The sequence below is a fragment of the Rana temporaria genome, chromosome 12 (genome assembly GCF_905171775.1).
Source record: "Rana temporaria chromosome 12, aRanTem1.1, whole genome shotgun sequence".
Lineage (NCBI taxonomy): Eukaryota > Metazoa > Chordata > Amphibia > Anura > Ranidae > Rana > Rana temporaria.
Genome location: NC_053500.1, coordinates 12,251,045 through 12,276,579, shown reverse-complemented (window position 1 = coordinate 12,276,579; position 25,535 = coordinate 12,251,045). Strand labels below are relative to the sequence as shown.

The 25,535-nt window shown below is 50.2% G+C and overlaps 1 protein-coding gene across 2 annotated transcripts in view; it reads right to left on the bottom strand.

The window, feature by feature from the left end:
* NOL4L (nucleolar protein 4 like) overlaps positions 1 to 24,064 on the bottom strand; it is a 31,893-nt gene extending 7,829 nt beyond the window's left edge. Inside the window, exons 1-6 of one of the 2 annotated variants that reach the window (XM_040331409.1) lie at positions 23,877 to 24,064; positions 23,644 to 23,773; positions 12,539 to 12,798; positions 10,792 to 10,980; positions 5,564 to 5,782; positions 1,159 to 1,281 (exon numbers count right to left, since the gene is read on the bottom strand). In XM_040331409.1, coding sequence (XP_040187343.1) covers positions 1,159 to 1,281; positions 5,564 to 5,782; positions 10,792 to 10,980; positions 12,539 to 12,798; positions 23,644 to 23,773; positions 23,877 to 24,014 — 1,059 coding nt within the window. In that variant the 5' untranslated portion in view covers positions 24,015 to 24,064. The remainder of the gene's footprint in view (positions 1 to 1,158; positions 1,282 to 5,563; positions 5,783 to 10,791; positions 10,981 to 12,538; positions 12,799 to 23,643; positions 23,774 to 23,876) is intronic. The other variant, XM_040331410.1, reaches the window with a different exon arrangement.
* Between the last annotated feature and the right edge of the window lie 1,471 nt (positions 24,065 to 25,535).

Below are 25,535 nucleotides of genomic sequence, written 5' to 3'. Positions count from 1 at the left end.
AGGGGAGGATAAGGGAGAGGAGGGGTGGACAAGAGAGAGGAGGGGAGGACAAGAGAGAGGAGGGGAAGACAAGAGAGAGGAGGACAAGGGAGAGGAGGGGGGGGGACAAGAGAGAGGAGGGGAGGACAAGAGAGAGGAGGGGAGGACAAGAGAGAGGAGGACAAGGGAGAGGAGGGGGGGGACAAGAGAGAGGAGGGGAGGACAATGGAGAGGAGGGGAGGACAAGAGAGAGGAGGGGAGGACAAGAGAGAAGAGGGGAGGACAAGAGAGAGGAGGGGAGGACAAGAGAGAGGAGGGGAGAACAATGGAGAGGAGGGGAGAACAATGGAGAGGAGGGGAGAACAATGGAGAGGAGGGGAGGACAAGAGAGAGGAGGGGAGAGGCAGAGTTTGGAGGGAAGGAATGAAGAGAAGAGAGGAGAACATTTAAGAGAAGAGGAGAACAGAAGAGGAGAGGAGGGAAGGGAAGAGAAGGGAAGGAAAGGGAACAGAAGAGAAGAGTGATAGATTGGAGAGAAGAAAATGAGATCAGTGGAAATTTTACACTGGGAGATTTCTCTCATTCAGCACCACTGGCTGAATGAAATAAAAAGATATACAGATGGGAGAGGGAGGAATGAGAAGAGCCATGACCACAGCATAACTCCATCCACCTGGAATATAAAACGTGCTCAATAAAAGCTGAAGAAGAATCCGCGTCCCGTACACCAACCGGACTGCAGCTGTCACTTTCCCAGAACAATATAACGGAAGAAGTATGTGACTTGTTATACCAGGGAACACTGTAACTATACTGAAATACATCCAACTGAGCAGGAACGGATTTCTGTGAAATGCACAGCAGGCAGATTCCACACAGCTCCTTGCATGTGATGTGGGTGGGTCTGCTTCCTGAATCCACGCCCCTTCCTCTCTGTATGATGGATCACCAATCAGATTCACAATTCTAAGCCAAGCATTGGTCATACCGTGAGAAAGCGTTCTGTTTGCGAGAGGCAGAATGAGGCTTGCAGTGGGTGTGGTTGGGAACACCTCTTGTGCTTTACAAACTGATAAGAAAAGGTGTTCTCAGATTACCGACAACACACATCCTATACACGTCTACACAGTCTTTTCCAATACTTCCAGGGACCGGGGGGGGGGGGGGGGGGTACATTACCTGAGCGGACTGATAAACTTCTAGTCTCATCCTTTTGGCGGCTTTTCTGGATTCGCTCTCGCAGGCTGCCGCCAGAATGTTCTCCGCCATGGCTGAGGTTAGATGAGGCGGAGTCGGCCTGGCCTGGAAACACAATCAGCATTGAGTATGAGAGACGAGTGAGAGATATCACACACAAAGGAGACAGACCCCGAACATGAACTATACCTGCCACTAACACATCTTACCAGGAAGAAGCACCGCAGCTGTGGTTCTAATTTCCACTAGAGACATAAAAAAGAAGGGTAACAAACCCTGGAACTTTATACAGCGTCCAACTGATTTGGGTAGGACTACAGTAACAGCATTTGGGGGTTTACATTTTTATTATAAAAATGACCTTTGTGGTTTCCCGTACATCACTTGGTATGTGCCGGACCTGTAAACTCATTCGTTCTAATATGCGATCGGCTCCCCCTTGCTGATGTGTGGGTCACGCATGCGCACCTCGTGTCTCCACGTCACGTCCGTATCCCGGCGGTGATGTCAGACGCCGCCGGGATGGGAGGTATTTAAGAGCGCGGCAAATGCTGCGATCCCTGTCAAAACTCATGACAGACGCAAGACGCTTACCCCGACTTGTTCATTCGACGACTTGTTCATTCCCCGACTTAGTTGGGGTAGGCGGTACACTTTGGTGGGGGTGGGTCAGCCACGCCCTGTAAACTTTGACCTCTGGGAACCCGCCTTCTGACCTTTGACCACTGGGGGAGGTCCCTGTTCCAATTCCTGAGTCCTAGCCATATTCTTCAATGGGAAACCCTGACCCGGACTCTAACCCCCTAACCCCTCTGTCCATGAATCATCCAGACTGCCAATAGGTAAGCTCTCTCTGCTCTATCTGGCGATTCACACTAGGGGCTAGATTCAGCAAAGAATTACGCCGGCGTATCCATAGATACGACGCGTAAATTCAAAGCTGCGCCGGCGTATCTACTTTCTGCATTCAGAAAGCTAGATACGCCGACATTAGCCTAAGATCCGACCGGCGTAATTCAATTACGCCGTCGTATCTTGGGTGCATTCTCACACTGGCCGCTAGGTGGCGCTTCCGTTGTTTTCGGCGTAGAATATGCAAATTACCTAGTTACGTCGATTCACAAACGTACGTGCGCCCGGCGTTCGTTTTTTACGTCTTTTGCGTAAGGCTTTTTCGGCGGCGAAACATGTCGAGCGATTTTACTGCAGCCTTGTATGCGTTTGGCTAAAGTGTCATGTGTTACATATGGATGGTTTTTAACCTGTGCTTGTTTTTTTATAATAAAAATTGAAACTCCAAATGCTGTTACTGTATTTCTACCCACATCATTTGGACACTGTATAAAGTCCCAGGGTTTGTTGCCCTTCTTCCCTCTTCTTTTTTAGTTTCTATATACGGGATGTGGTGTTCGGATTTGAGTGTCTTTCCCCTAGCTCTGTAAATTCCACTAGAGACATGTTCTCATACCAATACGGCTTCTCTATGACTGTGGTGGGGCATTAGATTGTCAGCTCCTTTGGGATATGACCCGCCGTGATGTGGTTTGTAGGACTGGCTGGTGCTCCATATGACATCACGAGTCTGACATTCAAAAAGCACATTCACTACTCCTCCCAATGACACCAACAATGGTGCACTACTCCTCCCACTGACACCAACAATGGTGCGCTACTCCTCCCACTGACACCAACAATGGTGTGCTACTCCACCCACTGACACCAACAATGGTGCACTACTCCACCCACTGACACCAACAATGGTGCACTACTCCATCCACTGACACCAACAATGGTGCGCTACTCCACCCACTGACACCAACAATGGTGTGCTACTCCACCCACTGACACCAACAATGGTGCACTACTCCACCCACTGACACCAACAATGGTGCACTACTCCACCCACTGACACCAACAATGGTGTGCTACTCCACCCACTGACACCAACAATGGTGTACTACTCCTTCCACTGACACCAACAATGGTGCACTACTCCTCCCACTGACACCAACAATAGTGTGCTACTCCTCCCACTGAGACCAACAATGGTGCACTACTCCACCCACTGACACCAACAATGGTGCACTACTCCTCCCACTGACACCAACAATGGTGCGCTACTCCTCCCACTGACACCAACAATGGTGTGCTACTCCACCCACTGACACCAACAATGGTGCACTACTCCACCCACTGACACCAACAATGGTGCACTACTCCATCCACTGACACCAACAATGGTGCACTACTCCATCCACTGACACCAACAATGGTGCGCTACTCCTCCCACTGACACCAACAATGGTGCACTACTCCTCCCACTGACACCAACAATGGTGCACTACTCCTCCCACTGACACCAACAATGGTGCACTACTCCACCCACTGACACCAACAATGGTGTGCTACTCCACCCACTGACACCAACAATGGTGCACTACTCCTCCCACTGACACCAACAATGGTGCACTACTCCACCCACTGACACCAACAATGGTGCACTACTCCATCCACTGACAACAACAATGGTGCACTACTCCTCCCACTGACACCAACAATGGTGTGCTACTCCACCCACTGACACCAACAATGGTGTGCTACTCCACCCACTGACACCAACAATGGTGTACTACTCCTTCCACTGACACCAACAATGGTGCACTACTCCACCCACTGACACCAACAATGGTGCACTACTCCACCCACTGACACCAACAATGGTGTACTACTCCTCCCACTGACACCAACAATAGTGTGCTACTCCTCCCACTGAGACCAACAATGGTGCACTACTCCACCCACTGACACCAACAATGGTGCACTACTCCTCCCACTGACACCAACAATGGTGCACTACTCCTTCCAATGACACCAACAATGGTGTACTATTCCCAGGGCCGCAATCAGGGGGGTACAGGCAGTACACCTGAAAAAAAAAAATGTTTATATCTTTTTTGGGGATATTTATTATCGCAAAAAGTAAAAAATATTGGTTTTTTTTAAAAAACTATCGCTCCATTTTTGTTTACAGCGCAAAAAATAAAAATCGCAGAGGTGATCAATTACCACCAAAAGAAAGCTCTATTTGTAAGGAAAAAAGGACTTAAATTTTGTATGGGTACAGCGTCGCACGACCGCGCAATTGTCAGTTTAAGCGACGCAGTGCCGAATCACAAAAAAATGGCCTGGTCAGGAAGTGGGAAAATCCTTCCGGTGGCTGAAGTGGTTAAAGGAGTTGTAAAGGTTTTTTTTTTTTTTTTTAAATAAACATGTCATACTTACCTTCACTGTGCAGCTCGTTTTGCACAGAGTGGCCCCCGATCCTCGTCTTCTGGGGTCCCTCGACGCAGGGGTGTATTTAGGTTTTGTGCTGCCCTAGGCCTGACTAAACTCGTGCACCCCCTAATTTAAATATGACCCACCCCTTCCTGTCAAGGCCACACCCCTTGCATTTTAAGACCCACCCTGAAATTTTCAAGTGGGGACACTAGTTCTGATGGCCTGGGGGCGGGGGGGGGGGGGCGGGTTGGCGATGTGTTCCCTTAATTTGCATAGATTTCCTCTCACTTCCTGTTTGGCTATGGGACAAGAAGTGAAGGGAAATCTCTACAATGGGACAGGGATGGTAAAAAATTAGAAGCGATGCCCCCCCCCCCCACAGTTGCAGAGCGGCCGATTTATGGGGCGCTAAACTAATTTGCCCAACAGTGTAGCACAAGCCGGCGGGGACACTGTCCGTGCTGCCCCCCTGCAAAGTGCTGCCCTAGGCCTGGGCCTTGTTGGCCTAGGCCAGGATACAGCATTGCCTCGACGGCTGTCTCGGCTCCTCCCCGCAAGAGCCAACCCCCTTCATGGGAAGCGCTCTCCCATGGGGGTTAGCTTGCGGGCGCGCTCCCGTGATACAGCCGGCGGCTATAGCCACAGACTGTATCACTCAGCCCCGCCCCCTCATCGCGCCACGTCATTGATTAGATTGACAGCCAATGGCTGCGTTGCTATCAATCATCCAATGAAGAGCTGAGAACAGCCTGAAGACAGGGGCGAGTAGCCGGCGCGTTCACGACGCGGGACTTTCGAGGGCTCGGGTAAGTAAACCGGGGGGCCTTGTAGGCATCGGATGTTTTTTCACCTTAATGCATAGAATGCGTTTAGGTGAAAAAACACAAAGCTTTACAACCCCTTTAAGTTATTGCCAAATAAATAGGCCCATAGTGGAAATGTATAAATTGCTCTGGTCTATGGGTGTACACTGTATACAGATGGAAGGGGTGCATGTTTTGCTCTGTACATTGGCACGACATTCACAAAGTCACACAAATTGTGAGAGACGCAAATCACTCGAGTCCATAACAAAGACACACAGAGAATTGTACGCCGGGGAACTCACACAGACCCTGAGAGCATCCGGCCTCACCATCTCCATGCCGTTCTTCTTCATGCGCCGGCAGGACTTCAGGTAGGTGCGGATGCGCTTCCTGGCGCGTTCTTGGAATTCTGGGAACTGGCGGCTGCACGACTCGATGATGGCCTGTATCTTTTCCTTGGGTTGCTTGGAGATGGGGACCATGCGGTCCAGGTTCTCGTCCACAAAGAGGCGCACAAACATCTGGTGTTCAGTAGATGGGGAAAAAAACGCCATTTATTAAGACGGCTGACGCCAGCGGGCATTCCGTTTTTTACGGAAGAACATCACCAAGTTGCTATAAGTTTCTATAATGGCCACATAAATAACACTAATGCAATTTTAAAACAATTACGAGCCTTTGTGTAAAAATACGATTTGTGTACTCACCATAAAACCCTTTGGGGCAGATCCACAGAGCAAGTACGCCGGCGTATCTACTGATACGCCGGCGTTCTTTCAAATTTCACGCGTCGTATCTTTAGTTTGAATTCTCAAACCAAGATACGATGGCATCTGGGTTCGATCCGACAGGCGTACGGCTTCGTACGCCTTCGGATCGCATATGCATTTACTTCAGCGTCCGCTGGGTGGAGTTTGCGTCGTTTTCCGCGTCGAGTATGCAAATGAGCTTTTTCCGACGATCCACGAACGTACGCGGATTCTCTTACGTCGTCTCTAGTCTGCTTTTTCCGGCGTATAGTTAAAGCTGGTGGCCCAGATTCAGGTAGAATTTGCCCCTTTTTTACGGAGGCACGGGGCAGCGTTTTTGCCCTGCGCCCCCGCAAATTTACTGCGCTGCGCGCGATTCACGGAGCAGGAGCTCCGTAAATTGCGTGTGCGCTCTTTAAAATTGCCCTGCGTAAGGGCGCCTAATGTAAATGATCCCGCAGGGGGCGGGAATCATTTAAATTAGGCGCGCTCCCGCGCCGAGCGTAGAGCGCATGCTCCGTCGGGAAACTTTCCCGACGTGCATTGCGGCAAATGACGTCGCAAGGACGTCATTTGCTTCCAAGTGAACGTGAATGGCGTCCAGCGCCATTCACGAATCACTTACGCAAACTACGTGAAATTCAAATTTCACGACGCGGGAACACTTTAGCATTGGCTGCCCCTACTATTAGAAGGGGCAGCCTTACGCTAAAGACGCCGTACGGAAACTCCGTAACTTGCGTACGCAGGGCCCGCGCAACATTGTGAATCGATGTTAGTATGCAATTTGCATACTATACACTTTGCACAATGGGAGCGCCCCCTAGCGGTCATCGCAAGAATGCAGCCTAAAATCTGCGTGGCATAAGAGCCTTATGCCACGCAGATTTTAGGCTGCAGTCGGCGTTACGATGTTCCTGAATCAGGAGCATTCGTAACACCGGAGCAAGTCAGCAATTGCGCTGCGTAACTATGGTTACGCAGGCGCAATTGCTCTCTGAATCTGGGCCGCTATTTTGAGGCGTATAGATAGACTTGCCATGTTAAAGTATGGTTGTCGTTCCCGCGTCGAAATTTGAATTTTTTTTTTTTTGCGTAAGTCCTCCGTGAATAGGGATGGACGTAACTCACGTCTAAGTACAAAAAATTACGTTGTTGCGACGTAATTTCGCGCAAAGCACGGCGGGAAATTTTGGAATGATGCATGCGCAGTTCATTTGGCGCGGGGACGCGCTTCATTTAAATGAATCACGCCCCCTACCCGCCGATTTGAATTACGCGCCGAGAGATACACTACGCCGCCGTAACTTTCGGCGCGCAAGCTTTCAGGATTCGAACCAAAGCCGGAAAAGTTACGGCGGCGTAGCGTATCTCTGAAATGCGGCGCAGGTGTAAAGGTATGTGGATCTGGCCCATGATCTGGTGTCTGTGTAGGAACGAAGGAAGACTTTAACCTTGGGGGTTATACTGCCACCTACTGGAGGATTTGACAAAGGCAAAAAAAACGTAGGCTAGCCCAGGATAGCCACTTCTACTACCGCCCTACCTCAGTTTATTAGCAAAGCAGTACTGATAATAAACAGAGGGAAGAAACTACTAAAAAAAAGATCTTCCGGTGAGTGCAAAAGTCTTATTTTGAAGGACACAGGAAGACTTTTTTGGACACCCTCCACTACAACTTTAGCTCATTACAATCTGCATAGTAGTGGCAGCTGATGGCTGCCTGTGAAATTTTACTTACTCTTTCTTCATAATCCGTCCTGCAAACTGTAGTGACGTCACCGGCGAATGTGCAGTCCGCAGCTTCTTTAACCGCCCACCGCACGCAGATATACGTCTGCAGCATGGCAAGGGCAGGCAAAAGGACGTACCTGTACGTCCCCTTTAAGAAGCGGTTGTTGCGGGCGCGCGTGCGCCCACCGTGATCTAATTAAGGACTGGAAGGATTTGCCCCCTTAATGACCAGGCCATTTTTTTTGCGATACCGCACCGCGTTGCGCACGCAGATATATGTCTGCAGAATGGCACGGGCAGGCAGAAGGACGTATATATACCTCCCCTTTAGAAGCGGTTGTTGTGGACGCACATGCGCCCGCCGCGATCTGCGTGGACGCGGGTCCCGCGGACTCGAACGCCGCGGGCATAACCGCGATCGTCTCACGGAGAGATAGAACGGGGAGATGTTAGTGTAAACACAACATCTCCCCGTTCGGCCTAGTGACACTGTCACTGATCGCATTCCCTGTCATCGGGAACACGAACAGTGACGTGTCACAGCAAGCCACGCCCCCCTACAGTAAGAACCCTTCACTGCCAGTGTCATTTTCACAGTAACCAGTGCATTTTTCAAGCCGCGGCCTCGCCTAAAAAATCCAGCCCGCAGCTCGCCGCGATCCTGGGAAAAGGTCGCAAGGCCGGGCACCGCTTGCGGCCTTTTCCCAGGATCGCGGCGAGCTGCGGCCAGGATTTTTTTAGGCGAGGCCGCGGCTTCGGCCTAATCTGTGGCCGTTTCCCAGGATTGGCCTTGGCCTTGACTAAAAACGTAGGACCGGCGCGGTGTTCATCAGGGAAAAAAAACTTGATTTGAATCGTGAATCAAGTTTTTTTTTTTAAATCGCAGATTTATTTTTGGGGCCAAATAATGATGGGCAGAGCTGATAAGTTGGGGGTGGTTTTCTCAATAAACGACACGTCTTTGCAAAATACGGCGTGCTCTGTAGGCATCCGCCCCTTCCACGCTTCTCAATAATACATCCGCCCCTTACACGCTTCTCAATAAAACATCCGCCCCTTACACCTTCTCAATAATACATCCGCCCCTTACACGCTTCTCAATAAAACATCCGCCCCTTACACCTTCTCAATAATACATCCGCCCCTTACACGCTTCTCAATAATACATCCGCCCCTTACACGCTTCTGAATAATACAACCGCCCCTTACACGCTTCTCAATAATACATCCGCCCCTTACACACTTCTCAATAATACATCTGCCCCTTACACGCTTCTCAATAATACATCCGCCCCTTACACGCTTCTCAATAATACATCCGCCCCTTACACGCTTCTCAATAATACATCCGCCCCTTACACGCTTCTCAATAAAACATCCGCCCCTTACACCTTCTCAATAATACATCCGCCCCTTACACGCTTCTGAATAATACAACCGCCCCTTACACGCTTCTCAATAATACATCCGCCCCTTACACACTTCTCAATAATACATCTGCCCCTTACACGCTTCTCAATAATACATCCGCCCCTTACACGCTTCTCAATAATACATCCGCCCCTTACACGCTTCTCAATAAAACATCCGCCCCTTACACCTTCTCAATAATACATCCGCCCCTTACACGCTTCTCAATAATACATCCGCCCCTTACACGCTTCTGAATAATACAACCGCCCCTTACACGCTTCTCAATAATACATCCGCCCCTTACACACTTCTCAATAATACATCTGCCCCTTACACGCTTCTCAATAATACATCCGCCCCTTACGCGCTTCTCAATAATACATCCGCCCCTTACACGCTTCTCAATAATACATGCGCCCCTTACGCGCTTCTCAATAATACATCCGCCCCTTACACACTTCTCAATAATAAATCCGCCCCTTACACGCTTCTCAATAATACATCCGCCCCTTACACGCTTCTCAATAATACATCCGCCCCTTACACGCTTCTCAATAATAAATCTGCCCCTTACACGCTTCTCAATAATACATCCGCCCCTTACACGCTTCTCAATTAATACATCCGCCCCTTACACGCTTCTCAATTAATACATCCGCCCCTTACACGCTTCTCAATTAATACATCCGCCCCTTACACGCTTCTCAATTAATACATCCGCCCCTTACACGCTTCTCAATTAATACATCCGCCCCTTACACGCTTCTCAATAATACATGCGCCCCTTACACGCTTCTCAATAATACATGCGCCCCTTACATGCTTCTCAATAATACATCCGCCCCTTACACGCTTCTCAATAATACATCCGCCCCTTACACGCTTCTCAATAATACATGCGCCCCTTACACGCTTCTCAATAATACATGCGCCCCTTACACGCTTCTCAATAATACATCCTCCCCTTACACGCTTCTCAATAATACATCCGCCCCTTACACGCTTCTCAATAATACATCCGCCCCTTACACGCTTCTCAATAATACATCCGCCCCTTACACGCTTCTCAATAATACATGCGCCCCTTACACGCTTCTCAATAATACATGCGCCCCTTACACGCTTCTCAATAATACATCCTCCCCTTACACGCTTCTCAATAATACATCCGCCCCTTACACGCTTCTCAATAATACATCCGCCCCTTACACGCTTCTCAATAATACATCCGCCCCTTACACGCTTCTCAATAATAGATCCGCCCCTTACACGCTTCTCAATAATACATCCGCCCCTTTGAGAAATCCACCCCCATCGTATGAGTTCTGCCCAGCATGCGGCCTCTTCTGTATGCATCCCCCGCCCCTTGCAGAGTTGCACGAGCGTCGAGAGTGCGGCGGCGTGTGGGGCAATGCAGTGTTGATTGCGCAGGCGCCGTGTACAGCTGTTCATCTTCTGAGATTTTCGGCAGCTCCTTTGTGCTCCGTACTGCACGGTGCCTGCTCAGTCCAGGGCGGGCATTATGCGACGGGGGACCCATCTCGGCACAACACCGGCACCTTTCTCTCCGGTGACTGCGGGAGTTTGGTTTCCCCGGCATGATCTAGCACCGAGCTTTATGTCCTGTAACTCACATTAAAAGCTTTCAGACGCTCAGGGTCCAGCCCCTCCGTGTCTGTGATGCGGTCGTTATCTTCGTGGTCGTCGTCGTCATCGTCATCCACAGCCGCAGCTCTGCCCGCCGATAGGTCCTCTGCGCAGCCGCTGACTTCTGTCACTTCTGTCTTAATGGAGTCGTAACTTCCTGAGCTGTATGGAGGGGACTGACAACAAAAAGGGGGACACTTGAAATTCACTCTCCCCATCAACATTAATTATTATTATTATTATTTTTGTAAACTTCTGTTTATTGAACACAGCATTGATTATTTTTATTATTATTTTTTGTAAACTTCTGTTTATTGAACACAGCATTGATTATTTTTATTATAATTTTTTGTGAACTTCTGTTTATTGAACACAGCATTGATTTTTTTTCCTAAACTTCTGTTTATTGAACACAGCATTGATTATTTTTATTATTATTATTTGTAAACTTATGTTTATTGAACACAGCATTGATTATGTTTTTGTAAACTTCTGTTTATTGAACACAGCATTGATTATTTTTATTATTATTTTTTGTAAACTTATGTTTATTGAACACAGCATTGATTATTTTTTTGTAAACTTCTGTTTATTGAACACAGCATTGATTATTTTTATTATTATTTTTTGTAAACTTATGTTTATTGAACACAGCATTGATTATTTTTATTATCATTATTATTATTTGTAAACTTCTGTTTATTGAACACAGCATTGATTTTTTTTGTAAACTTCTGTTTATTGAACACAGCATTGATTATTTTTATTATTATTTTTTGTAAACTTCTGTTTATTGAACACAGCATTGATTATTTTTAATATTATTTTTTGTAAACTTCTGTTTATTGAACACAGCATTGATTATTTTTTTTGTAAACTTCTGTTTATTGAACACAGCAGTGATCATTTTTATTATTATTTTTTGTAAACTTCTGTTTATTGAACACAGCATTGATTATTTTTATTATAATTTTTTGTGAACTTCTGTTTATTGAACACAGCATTGATTTTTTTTTTCCTAAACTTCTGTTTATTGAACACAGCATTGATTTTTTTTCCTAAACTTCTGTTTATTGAACACAGCATTGATTATTTTTATTATTATTTTTTGTAAACTTCTGTTTATTGAACACAGCATTGATTATTTTTATTATTATTATTTGTAAACTTATGTTTATTGAACACAGCATTGATTATTTTTTTGTAAACTTCTGTTTATTGAACACAGCATTGATTATTTTTATTATTATTTTTTGTAAACTTATGTTTATTGAACACAGCATTGATTATTTTTTTGTAAACTTCTGTTTATTGAACACAGCATTGATTATTTTTATTATTATTTTTTGTAAACTTATGTTTATTGAACACAGCATTGATTATTTTTATTATCATTATTATTATTTGTAAACTTCTGTTTATTGAACACAGCATTGATTATTTTTATTATTATTTTTTGTAAACTTCTGTTTATTGAACACAGCATTGATTATTTTTAATTCTCATGATGCTAGTATCAATAAATAGAAAGGAAAGTGTATCATCTTTATTCGTTTTAATCTTTTTTTTTTTTTAATTTTTCAGTTACTTCCTGGTTTTCTGCCTAGGCAAATGATGTCATACATCCCAGGAGTCTTCAGGAGAGGAGAGGAGAAGGATATAATTTTTTTTGGGGGGTTATACCATAAAGGTGTGTCTCCTAATTCCCCCACAATGAAGTTGAAGTGCACCTACCTCAGACGTGGCTTTCGGGGCGTATTTCCCGCGGCTTCGCAGGGCCTCGGCGTCGGACGGATATAGCGGGACCCCCGGGGAAGGCCGGACTTTGTCACTGAGGTTCATGGGCTGCTCTTCCGACGTGGTGGTGAGTTCCGGGGCAGGGGGGTTCCCATTCATGTCAGGTAGCGTGCAGTTGAGGGCGGAGCTGGTGGGGGCGGCGGACGGGTTGGCTACAGAAAAGGGGTTCCCGTTGCAGCTCTCTGAGGAAGACTCATCTGAAAAAGGGACAAAGCGAGATCAACAATGGTTAAAATCCATACAAATACATATTTCCCCTTATAGGGACCCATTCATACCGGGGCTTATATAACAAAGCTATACACTGAGCTGGGAGGTCAGAGGTCACCTGCAGTATAAGTTATGCACACTCAGAAGCTGGGAGGCAGTAATCAATCTCCTTTAGATTTACCAAAACGATGTAATGTGTCGGTCTTCCTACATAACATAACCCATTTCATTTGCATCCAATCAGGCAGTCGCATATAACACGCACCTTGGGCCGGATTCAGATACATTTGTGTATCTCTCCGGCCGGCGTAACGTATCTCAGATACGTTACGCCGCCGTAATTTAGGGCGCAAGTTCCGTATTCAGAAAGAACTTGCGCCCTATGTTACGGCGGCGTAACGTATCTGGTCCGGCGTAAGCCCGCGTAATTCAAATGGGGATGTTGGGGGCGTGTTTTATTTAAATTGTACTTGACCCCGCGTTTTTTACGGTTTTTTTGAACGGCGCATGCGCCGTCCGTAAAATATCCCAGTGTGCATTGCGCCAAAGTACGCCGCAAGGACGTATTGGAATCGACGTGAACGTAAATGATGTCCAGTCCTATTCGCAAACGACTTACGCAAACAACGTAACATTTTCGAAATTCGACACAGGGACGACGTCCATACTTAACATAGGATACGTCGCACATACCCCTCATATAGCAGGGGCAACTTTACGCCGGAAAAAGTCGAACGCAAACGGCGTAAAAAAAAAGCGCCAGGCGGTCGCTCGTTTCTGAATCGGCGTAAATACTCATTTGCATATCAATGAAGCCTGACCATTGCCACAAATGCAGCCTAATTATTGCCATGAATGCAATCTCGCCATTGCCATGAATGCAGTCTCGCCATTGCCATGAATGCAGTCTCACCATTGCCATGAATGCAGTCTCGCCCCATTGCCATGAATGCAGTCTCACCATTGCCATGAATGCAGTCTCGCCCCATTGCCATGGATGCAGAAATGGGCTGAACAGAGAGGCACAGGATCTGTAGGGGGAGTTATGTACTTCTCTCTGCTGCAGACTGCGGAGATGGGGGGAAAGGGGGGCTGAGACGAAGGGGGTGCAGCTTCTGCACAGAGAGGCACAGGATCTGTAAGAGGAGTTCTGTCCTACTCAATGCTGAGAGAGGGGCAGAGGTGAAGGGGTGCTGAGGCTGCACAAAGAGGCACAAAATCTATATAAGTTATGTGCTCCTCACTGCTGAGATAGGGGCAGAGACAAATGGTTGCTGTGGCTGCAAAGAGAGGCACAGGATCTGTAAGAGGAGCTCTGTCCTCCTCATTGCTGAGACAGGGGCAGGGACAAAGGGGTGCTGTGGCTGCACAGACAGGCATAGGATCTGTAAGAGGAGCTCTGTCCTCCTCATTGCTGAAACGGGGGCAGAGACAAAGGGGTGCTGCGGCTACACAGCGAGGCACAGGATCTTTAAGACAAATTCTGTCCTCCTCACTGCTGAGAAGAGGGCAGAGACAAAGGGGTGCTGCGGCTGCACAGAGAGGCACAAGAGCTGTAAGAGGAGTTCTGTCCTCACTGCTGAGAAGTGGGCAGAGACAAAGGGGTGCTGCAGCTGCACAAAGAGGCACAGGATCTGTAAGAGGAGTTCTGTCCTCACTGCTGAGAAGTGGGCAGAGACAAAGGGGTGCTGCAGCTGCACAGAGAGGTAGAGGAGCTGTAGGAAAAGTTATGTCCTCTCTACTGCTGACTGCTGAGACAGGGGGGTATAGATGAGCCTCTCTGCGGCTGAACGGAGAAGCACAGATTCTGGCAGAGGAGTTCTGTCTGCTCTGCTGCCAACTTCTGAGACAAGAGGGGACAGGGGCGAATGGGGGGGGGGGGGGGGGTACAGTTGCAGGAGATGTAAGAGGAGTTATGTCCTCCTCACTGCTGAAACGGGGGCAGAGACAAAGGGGTGCTGCGGATACACAGAAAAACACAGGATCTTTAAGAGGAATTCTGTCCTCCTCACTGCTGAGAAGAGGGCAGAGACAAAGGGGTGCTGCGGCTGCACAGAGAGGCACAGGAGCTGTAAGAGGAGTTCTGTCCTCACTGCTGAGAATTGGGAAGAGACAAAGGGGTGCTGCAGCTGCACAGAGAGGCACAGGATCTGTAAGAGGAGTTCTGTCCTCACTGCTGAGAAGTGGGCAGAGACAAAGGGGTGCTGCAGCTGCACAGAGAGGCACAGGATCTGTAAGAGGAGTTCTGTCCTCACTGCTGAGAAGTGGGCAGAGACAAAGGGGTGCTGCAGCTGCACAGAGAGGTAGAGGAGCTGTAGGAAAAATTCTGTCCTCTCTGCTGCTGACTGCTGAGACAGGGGGGTATAGATGAGCATCTTTGCGGCTGCACGGAGAAGCACAGATTCTGGCAGAGGAGTTCTGTCTTCTCTGCTGCCAACTTCTGAGACAAGGTGGGTGCAGGGACGAATGAGGAGAGGTGCAAAGGCCACATGAAATGGCCTGGGGGGGGGGGGGCGGGGGCTTGGCTGCCGGTTACATTAATTTCCACTCATGCAAATTCCATGTGCCAGAAGAGTCAGCCAAGTCAGGAAAGAAGAAGTCAATGGGGTAGATTCAGGTATCTCTGCTTAAAGTTACGGCGGCGCAGCGTAGTGTATTTACGCTACGCCTCCGCAACTTACAGGAGCAAAGCACTTGCTCCGTAATTTGCGGCGGCGTAGTGTAAATGGGGCCGGCGTAAGCGCGCGTAATTCAAATGTGGAAGGGGGGGCGTGTTTTATGTTAATATGTGATGACCTGACGTGATTTACGAACGGCGCATGCGCCGTCCGTGTACATATCCCAGTGTGCATTGCTTCCAAGTACGGCGCAACGACGTATTGGTTTCGACGTGAACGTAATTTACATCCAGCCCTATTCGCGAACGACTTACGCAAACGACGTAAAAAATTCAAATTTCGAAGCGGGAACGACGTCCATACTTAACATTGGCTGCGCCTCCTAATAGCAGGAACAACGTTACGCCGGAAAAGTCTTAACGCAAACAACGTAAAAAAACGAACGCCGGGCGCGCGTACGTTTGTGAATCGGCGTAAGTAGGCAATTTGCATACTCTACGCAGAAAACTACGGGAGCGCCACCTAGCGGCCAGCGTCAAAATGCACCCTGAGATACGACGGCGTAAGAGACTTATGGCAGTCGTATCTTAGGCTACAGTCGGCGTATCGAGCTTTCTGAATACAGAAAGTAGATACGCCGGCGCAACTTAGCAATTACGCGGCGTATCTATGGATACGCCTGCGTAATTGCTCTCTGAATCTACCCCAATGTCAATGAGAAAATGAAGTCCGTGGGAAGGAGAGTGGACGGTTCTCATAACGGGGAGGCTCACCAATAGCCTCCAAAACACACAAGAGACCACTTTACCATTTTAGCCTGAAATAGCAGTTTTGGGGAACTGGCCCTTTAAGCCGATGAAAGACGCAAAGTGATTTATTTTGGGTAATGAGACCCATCTGCAGATGGAGGGACCAGATCTGCAGATGGAGGGACCAGATCTGCAGATGGAGGGGCCAGATCTGCAGATGGAGGGGCCAGATCTGCAGATGGAGGGACCAGATCTGCAGATGGAGGGACCAGATCTGCAGATGGAGGGGCCAGATCTGCAGATGGAGGGACCAGATCTGCAGATGGAGGGACCAGATCTGCAGATGGAGGGGCCAGATCTGCAGATGGAGGGGCCAGATCTGCAGATGGAGGGGCCAGATCTGCAGATGGAGGGACCAGATCTGCAGATGGAGGGACCAGATCTGCAGATGGAGGGGCCAGATCTGCAGATGGAGGGGCCAGATCTGCAGATAGAGGGACCAGATCTGCAGATAGAGGGACCAGATCTGCAGATGGAGGGACCAGATCTGCAGATGGAGGGACCAGATCTGCAGATGGAGGGGCCAGATCTGCAGATGGAGGGACCAGATCTGCAGATGGAGGGACCAGATCTGCAGATGGAGGGGCCAGATCTGCAGATGGAGGGGCCAGATCTGCAGATGGAGGGGCCAGATCTGCAGATGGAGGGGCCAGATCTGCAGATGGAGGGGCCAGATCTGCAGATGGAGGGACCAGATCTGCAGATGGAGGGGCCAGATCTGCAGATGGAGGGACCAGATCTGCAGATGGAGGGACCAGATCTGCAGATGGAGGGGCCAGATCTGCCCGGAGACTGGAGCTCCCGTCAGATTAGGGCCGCCTCCTTTACAGCAAAGCCTCCTTCCTCTTCCCAGGGAATTTAGCTAATTCTGGAATGGAAGGACAGAGGATTATTTCCGAGAGCCGGAGAGCCTCCGAGATCCAAGGAGAAAGAAGGAAGGAAAACAAGGGGGAGGGGAAATCCTGGGGAATACGCAACAAAAAAAAGTGCCATCTCACACCGACAGTGTGCCATCTGCGCTGGCTGGAGACTCCGACTAAAGGGCCGGTCACTGTACGGTCCAAGCCGCATTGGTCACGTGTGTGTTTGGATAACAGTCATGGCCCAATATGGAATGTCAGGGGATGGCCTGAAGGGAAGGTATACAAGATAGAGGTGGTAAGGGAGGAGCAAACCTTTCCAGGAGGTCAGCAATGGCAGCACGTCGATTCTATCATGATGGGTTTCTTTTAAAGCAAGGGTATCAAACTCAATTTCATTGTGGGCCACATCAGCAGTATGGCTGCACTCAGAGGGCCAGTTGTATCTGGGGTGTGCTATGCACAGAGTGCAGGGTCCAGGAGTGCTGTGTACAGAGTTCAGGGTTCAGGAGTGCATTAAGTACTGAGTGCAGGGTTCAGGGGTGTGCTGTGTACAGAGTTCAGGGTTCAGGAGTGCGCTAGGTACTGAGTGCAGGGTTCAGGAGTGCATTAGGTACTGAGTGCAGGGTTCAGGGGTGTGCCGAGTACAGAGTGCAGGGTCCAGGAGTGCTGTGTACAGGATTCAGGGTTCAAGAGTGCATTAGATACTGAGTGCAGGGTTCAGGGGTGTGCTGAGTACAGAGTGCAGGGTTCAGGAGTGCGCTAGGTACTGAGTGCAGGGTTCAGGAGTGCATTAGGTACTGAGTGCAGGGTTCAGGGGTGTGCCGAGTACAGAGTGCAGGGTCCAGGAGTGCTGTGTACAGAGTTCAGGAGTGCATTAGGTACTGAGTGCAGGGTTCAGGGGTGTGCTGAGTACATAGTGCAGGGTTCAGGGGTGTGCTGAGTGAAGGGTTCAGGAGTGCATTAGGTACTGAGTGCAGGGTTCAGGGGTGTGCCGAGTACAGAGTGCAGGGTCCAGGAGTGCTGTGTACAGAGTTCAGGGTTCAGGAGTGCATTAGGTACTGAGTGCAGGGTTCAGGAGTGTGCTGAGTAGAGTTCAGAAATGTGTTATGTACTGAGTGCAGGACGCAGGGGTGTGCTGAGCACATAGTACAGACTTCAGGAGTGTGTTATGTACTTAGTGCAGGATTCAGGGAGTACAGAGTTCAGGAGTGCATGAGTGCAGGGCTCAGGGGTGCGCTGTGTACAGAGTGCAGGGATCAGGGGTATGCTGTTTACAGAGTGCAGCATTCAGGGGTGTGCTGTGTACAGAGTTCAGGGTTCAGGAGTGTGCTGAGTACAGAGTGCAGGGTTCAGGAGTGCTGTGTACAGAGTTCATGGGTGTGCTGAGTACAGAGTGCGGGGTTCAGGAGTGCTGTGTACAGAGTTCAAATGTGTGCTGTGCTGAATTCAGAGTTCTGGAGTACGTTACGTACAGAGTGTATAACAAACATGTTATACTTACCTCTTCTGTGCAAGGGTTTTGCACAGAGTGGCCCCAATCCTCCTTTTCTGGGGTCCCCCCACGGTGCTCCTGGCTCCTCCTCTTCTTGAGTGCCCCCACAGAAAGCACCTTTCCAAGGAGGCACTCATTCGGGCGCGATCCCGAGTCCTGCTGCTGCTTCGTCCATCGACACAGACACCAGGACTCGGCCCCGCCCCTCACTCTCATGTCACTGGATTTGATTGACAGCAGCAGGAGTCAATGGCTCCCGCTGCTATCAATCTATCCAATGAGGACCCGAGACAGCGGCTGAAGCGGAACGATGCGGGGTTGCTGCAGCATAAAAGGTTTTTCACCATTAAGGGTAAGTTCACCTTTACAGGAAATTCTTTAAGGTGAACGTACATTGTACGCCTGGAAATTATTAGAAAAGGACGCCGACTTTGTCATGTACATGAAATATACAGAAATCCCCCGGATCCAGACTTCAGGGCGGAGCAAAGGAAGGAATAAAAACACAAATCTGATTTCCTCTGATAATGATCACAGAGAGAAAAAGATATTTCATTTCCTGATGATGACACCCCTTTTACCAAGACTCCGCCCCTTACTACTCCCTATAGAGCAGAGGGCGTGACCCGTGTACACAGCAATACCACTACATCTAGGGTTATGTGTGTGTGTATTATTATTATTATATGTGTGTGTGTATTATTATTATTATATGTGTGTGTGTGTGTGTGTGTGTGTGTGTGTGTGTCGTTATTATTATTATATGTGTGTGTGTGTATTATTATTATATATGTGTGTATACTATACAAAATATAATAAAGATACAGTTATAGGCCACTATAAATAGGTGGGTCAGTGTGAGTGTATGTGTGTCACAATACGTGTGTGTACAGGATCTATGTGTACATGTGCGTGTACAGGATCTATGTGTACATGTGCGTGTACAGGATCTATGTGTACATGTGCGTGTACAGGATCTATGTGTACATGTGTGTGTGTGTGTGTGTATGTACAGTATCTACATGTACATGTGTATGTCTGTGTACAGGATCTATGTGTACATGTGTGTGTGTGTGTGTGTGTGTGTGTGTGTGTATGTGTGTATACAGGATCTATGTGTACATGTGTGTGTGTGTGTGTGTGTGTATGTGTGTATACAGGATCTATGTGTACATGTGTGTGTACAGGATCTATGTGTACATGTGTGTGTGTACAGGATCTATTTGTACATGTGTGTGTACTGGATCTATGTGTACATTCATGTATGTGTCCCAGTGTGTGTATCAGTGTGTGTGTGTGTGTGTATGTACAGTATCTACATGTGTATGTCTGTGTACAGGATCTGTGTGTACATGTATGTGTCCCAGTGTTCGTGTCAGTGTGTGTGTCCAGGATCTATGTGTACATATGTGTGTCCCAGTGTGTGTATCAGTGTGTGTACAGGATCTATGTGTACATGTGTGTGTCCCAGTGTGTGTGTGTGTCCAGGATCTGTGTGTACATGTATGTGTCCCAGTGTGTCCCCCAGTGCATGTATCAGTGTCTGTGTACAGGATCTATGTGTCCCCCAGTGTGTGTGGGCTGCAGATCTGCACCGGCCGGGGTTGGCAGTGGCAGGAGACGTTCCCCTCCCCCATTTCCTTCTTTCACAGAATCTCAGTTGATCTTACAAGGATTACGCTGTATTATCCCTGCCAGTCACACAGTGTACACATCCCCCCAGCCCGACCCTCACTGCCCCCGGGTGACACCCAACTGACAATGTCACTTTACTGTACTGGAGGCCGGGCACAAGATGATCAGCACACTCTATTCTGTACACAATGATTTCTACTGTCTCATCCACCACTACACTGCACCCCACTGTGTCATCCCCCACTACACCCCACTGTCTCATCCCCCACTACACTGCACCCCACTGTCTCATCCCCCACTACACTGCACCCCACTGTCTCATCCCCCACTACACTGCACCCCACTGTCTCATCCCCCACTACACAGCACCCCACTGTCTCATCCCCTACTACACTGCACCCCACTGTCTCATCCCCCACTACACTGCACCCCACTGTCTCATCCTCCACTACACTGCACCCCACTGTCTCATCCCCCACTACACTGCACCCCACTGTCTCATCCCCCACTACACCCCACTGTCTCATCCCCCACTACACTGCACCCCACTGTCTCATCCCCCACTACACTGCACCCCACTGTGTCATCCCCCACTACACCCCACTGTCTCATCCCCCACTACACTGCACCCCACTGTCTCATCCCCCACTACACCGCACCCCACTGTCTCATCCCCCACTACACTGCACCCCACTGTGTCATCCCCCACTACACCCCACTGTCTCATCCCCCACTACACTGCACCCCACTGTCTCATCCCCCACTACACCGCACCCCACTGTCTCATCCCCCACTACACTGCACCCCACTGTGTCATCCCCCACTACACCCCACTGTCTCATCCCCCACTACACTGCACCCCACTGTCTCATCCCCCACTACACCGCACCCCACTGTCTCATCCCCCACTACACTGCACCCCACTGTCTCATCCCCCACTACACTGCACCCCACTGTCTCATCCCCCACTACACTGCACCCCACTGTCTCATCCCCCACTACACTGCACCCCACTGTCTCATCCCCCACTACACTGCACCCCACTGTCTCATCCCCCACTACACTGCACCCCACTGTCTCATCCCCCACTACACTGCACCCCACTGTCTCATCCCCCAATACACTGCACCCCACTGTCTCATCCCCTACTACACAGCACCCCACTGTCTCATCCCCCACTACACCGCACCCCACTGTCTCATCCCCCACTACACTGCACCCCACTGTCTCATCCCCCACTACACTGCACCCCACTGTCTCATCCCCCACTACACTGCACCCCACTGTCTCATCCCCCACTACACTGCACCCCGCTGTCTCATCCCCCACTACACTGCACCCCACTGTCTCATCCCCCACTACACTGCACCCCACTGTCTCATCCCCCACTACACTGCACCCCACTGTCTCATCCCCTACTACACAGCACCCCACTGTCTCATCCCCCACTACACCGCACCCCACTGTCTCATCCCCCACTACACAGCACCCCACTGTCTCATCCCCCACTACACCGCACCCCACTGTCTCATCCCTCACTACACTGCACCCCACTGTCTCATCCCCCACTACACCGCACCCCACTGTCTCATCCCCCACTACACCGCACCCCACTGTCTCATCCCCCACTACACTGCACCCCACTGTCTCATCCCCCACTACACTGCACCCCACTGTCTCATCCCCCACTACACCGCACCCCACTGTCTAATCCCCCACTACACTGCACCCCACTGTCTCATCCCCCCACTACACTGCACCCCACTGTCTCATCCCCCACTACACTGCACCCCACTGTCTCATCCCCTACTACACTGCACCCCACTGTCTCATCCCCCACTACACTGCACCCCACTGTTTCATCCCCCACTACACCCACTGTCTCATCCTCCACTACACTGCACCCCACTGTTTCATCCCCCACTACACTGCACCCCACTGTCTCATCCCCCACTACACCGCACCCCACTGTCTCATCCCCCACTACACTGCACCCCACTGTCTCATCCCCCACTACACCGCACCCCACTGTCTCATCCCCCACTACACTGCACCCCACTGTCTCATCCCCCCACTACACTGCACCCCACTGTCTCATCCCCCACTACACTGCACCCCACTGTCTCATCCCCTACTACACTGCACCCCACTGTCTCATCCCCCACTACGCAGCACCCCACTGTCTCATCCCCCACTACACTGCACCCCACTGTCTCATCCCCCACTACCCTGCACCCCATTGCCTCATCCCCCACTACACTGCACCCCACTGTCTCATCCCCCACTACACTGCACCCCACTGTCTCATCCCCCACTACACCGCACCCCACTGTCTCATCCCCCACTACACTGCACTCCACTGTCTCATCCCCCACTACACCGCACCCCACTGTCTCATCCCCCACTACACTGCACCCCACTGTCTCATCCCCTACTACACCCCACTGTCTCATCCCCCACTACACCGCACCCCACTGTCTCATCCCCCACTACACTGCACCCCACTGTCTCATCCCCTACTACACCCCACTGTCTCATCCCCCACTACACCGCACCCCACTGTCTCATCCCCCACTACACCGCACCCCACTGTCTCATCCCCCACTACACTGCACCCCACTGTCTCATCCCCTACTACACCCCACTGTCTCATCCCCCACTACACCGCACCCCACTGTCTCATCCCCCACTACACTGCACCCCACTGTCTCATCCCCCACTACACTGCACCCCACTGTCTCATCCCCCACTACACTGCACCCCACTGTCTCATCCCCCACTACACTGCACCCCACTGTCTCATCCCCCACTACACTGCACCCCATTGCCTCATCCCCCACTACACTGCACCCCACTGTCTCATCCCCCACTACGCAGCACCCCACTGTCTCATCCCCCACTACACTGCACCCCACTGTCTCATCCCCCACTACCCTGCACCCCATTGCCTCATCCCCCACTACACTGCACCCCACTGTCTCATCCCCCACTACACTGCACCCCATTGCCTCATCCCTCACTACACTGCACCCCACTGTCTCATCCCCCACTACACTGCACCCCATTGCCTCATCGTGCACTACACTGCACCCCATTGCCTCATCCTGCACTACACTGCATTATTGATTACATCCCCATTCATCTCCCACCACATTGCATTATATTCCTGCTCATCTCCCAGCACATTGCAGCCTATCCCCTGACACTCTGTCCTCTCCTGCTCAGTAGTAACACAAGATGGCCTCTGCCCGCACTCCCTGGAAGTGCTCTCTGCCCTGAATGGCAATGTGTCTGTTTAGTCTATTTACCTTTTACAATGCGGCTCATCCAGGTGTAACACACCCCTCTGAAAGCCTGACCTGCTCCTGCAGCACATTCCTCCGTGTAACCCTTCCCCCCCCCAGAGCCAACTCACCGTCCTCACCGGGGCCCGGCGCGTTCTGGGGGCTCCTCATCTTCTCCTCCTCCTCGCTGGGGCACCCCGACTTATCTGCCCATGTGGGGTCATTCATATCCGTCTCGTCCCCTCTCACCGAGATCTCATCCTGAAAGACACAAGAAATGATGTTGTGAGTCCAGAGGACAGACAGACAGTCTAACCCTGCAGGCATCTCTCCATCACCCGTGACAGGTCAGAGCACACTCTACCTGGAGGCCATGAGAAGCGAGAGGCGCCGAGCATGCGGTGAGGCCGGCAGCCCGTCCCCAGGCACTCCTCAGACTTTGGCCACCTCTCCTGCAGGCAATAAAAATTGAATACGGAAGTTGGGTGCAGGCTGGAGGCATCCCAGAGTCCTCTGTCCTGATCACAACAAAGAGCTCAGCGCAGAGGAAGAGGGGCTGGAGCAACCAATCAGCTCTCAGCAATCACCTTCCTGGGGCAGGGGTCCAATCACAACCTGAAACTAACAATTTGTGTTCCCTGGAAGACCCACTGACAACCAGATTGGACTGACCGACAACCAAATCCGGCATTACATTCCTCCATAGCAGACAAACTGGTTTATCACGGGAAGACCATCATTTCCTCCTTTTTTATGTTCTTTACTTTATTTTATAACTTTATAGAAAACGTAAATCATTTTAAACTTGTAAACAAAAAGCGCCAGGAAAAGGCAGGTTGGCGGCTTACGTATTCATTCGCTTCTGCACATGAGGGATGTGGCGCTTTATAAATATATAGAAAACATTATTTTCTTCGTACTTTACTTTTATTTTTTACGCTGTCCTTTTATTTTATTTTTTGATCACTTCCTTGTGCCTGCTGTAGTTTTTTGTAGAGGGTGGAGCCTGCTGGGCCCCTCCCACAGCTCTGCTCTCTCTCCTTGTGCAGGGTGCCTGGTCTTGTCTCCGCCCCCTCCTATAGTTTCTGTAGTGGGTGGAGCATGCTGGGCCCCTCCCACGGCTCTGCTCTCTCTCCCTGTGCAAGATAACTGGTATTGTCTCCGCCCCCTCCTATAGTTTCTGTAGGGGGTGGAGCATGCTGGGCCCCTCCCACAGCTCTGCTCTCTCTCCTTGTGCAGGGTGCCTGGTCTTGTCTCCACCCCCTCCTATAGTTTCTGTAGTGGGTGGAGCATGCTGGGCCCCTCCCACAGCTCTGCTCTCTCTCCTTGTGCAAGATAACTGGTATTGTCTCCGCCTCCTCCTGTCATTTTCTGTAGGGGGTGGAGCATGCTGGGCCCCTCCCACAGCTCTGCTCTCTCTCCTTGTGCAGGGTGCCTGGTCTTGTCTCCACCCCCTCCTATAGTTTCTGTAGTAGGTGGAGCATGCTGGGCCCCTCCCACAGCTCTACTCTCTCTCCTTGTGCAGGGTGACTGGTCTTGTCTCCGCCCCTCCTGTCATTTTCTGTAGTGGGTGGAGCATGCTGGGCCCCTCCCACAGCTCTGCTCTCTCTCCTTGTGCAGGGTGACTGGTCTTGTCTCCGCCCCTCCTGTCATTTTCTCCACCCCCCTACTGGAGTTTTCTTAGTGGGTGGAGCCTGCCGGCCCCTCCTACAGCTCTGATCTTTCTTCTCCTGCAGGGAGACTGCTCTTGGCTAGAACCCCTCCTGTAGTTTTCTGTAGTGGGTGGAGCATGCTGAGCCCCTCCTACAGCTCTACTCTCTCTTCTTTGTGTAGGATCACTGGTCTTGTCTCCGCCCCCTCCTATAGTTTCTGTAGTGGGTGGAGCATGCTGGGCCCCCTCCCACAGCTCTCCTCTCTCTCTCCTTGTGTAGGATCACTGGTCTTGTCTCCGCCCCCTCCTGTAGTTTTCTGTAGTGGGTGGAGCATGCTGAGCCCCTCCCACAGCTCTACTCTCTCTTCTTTG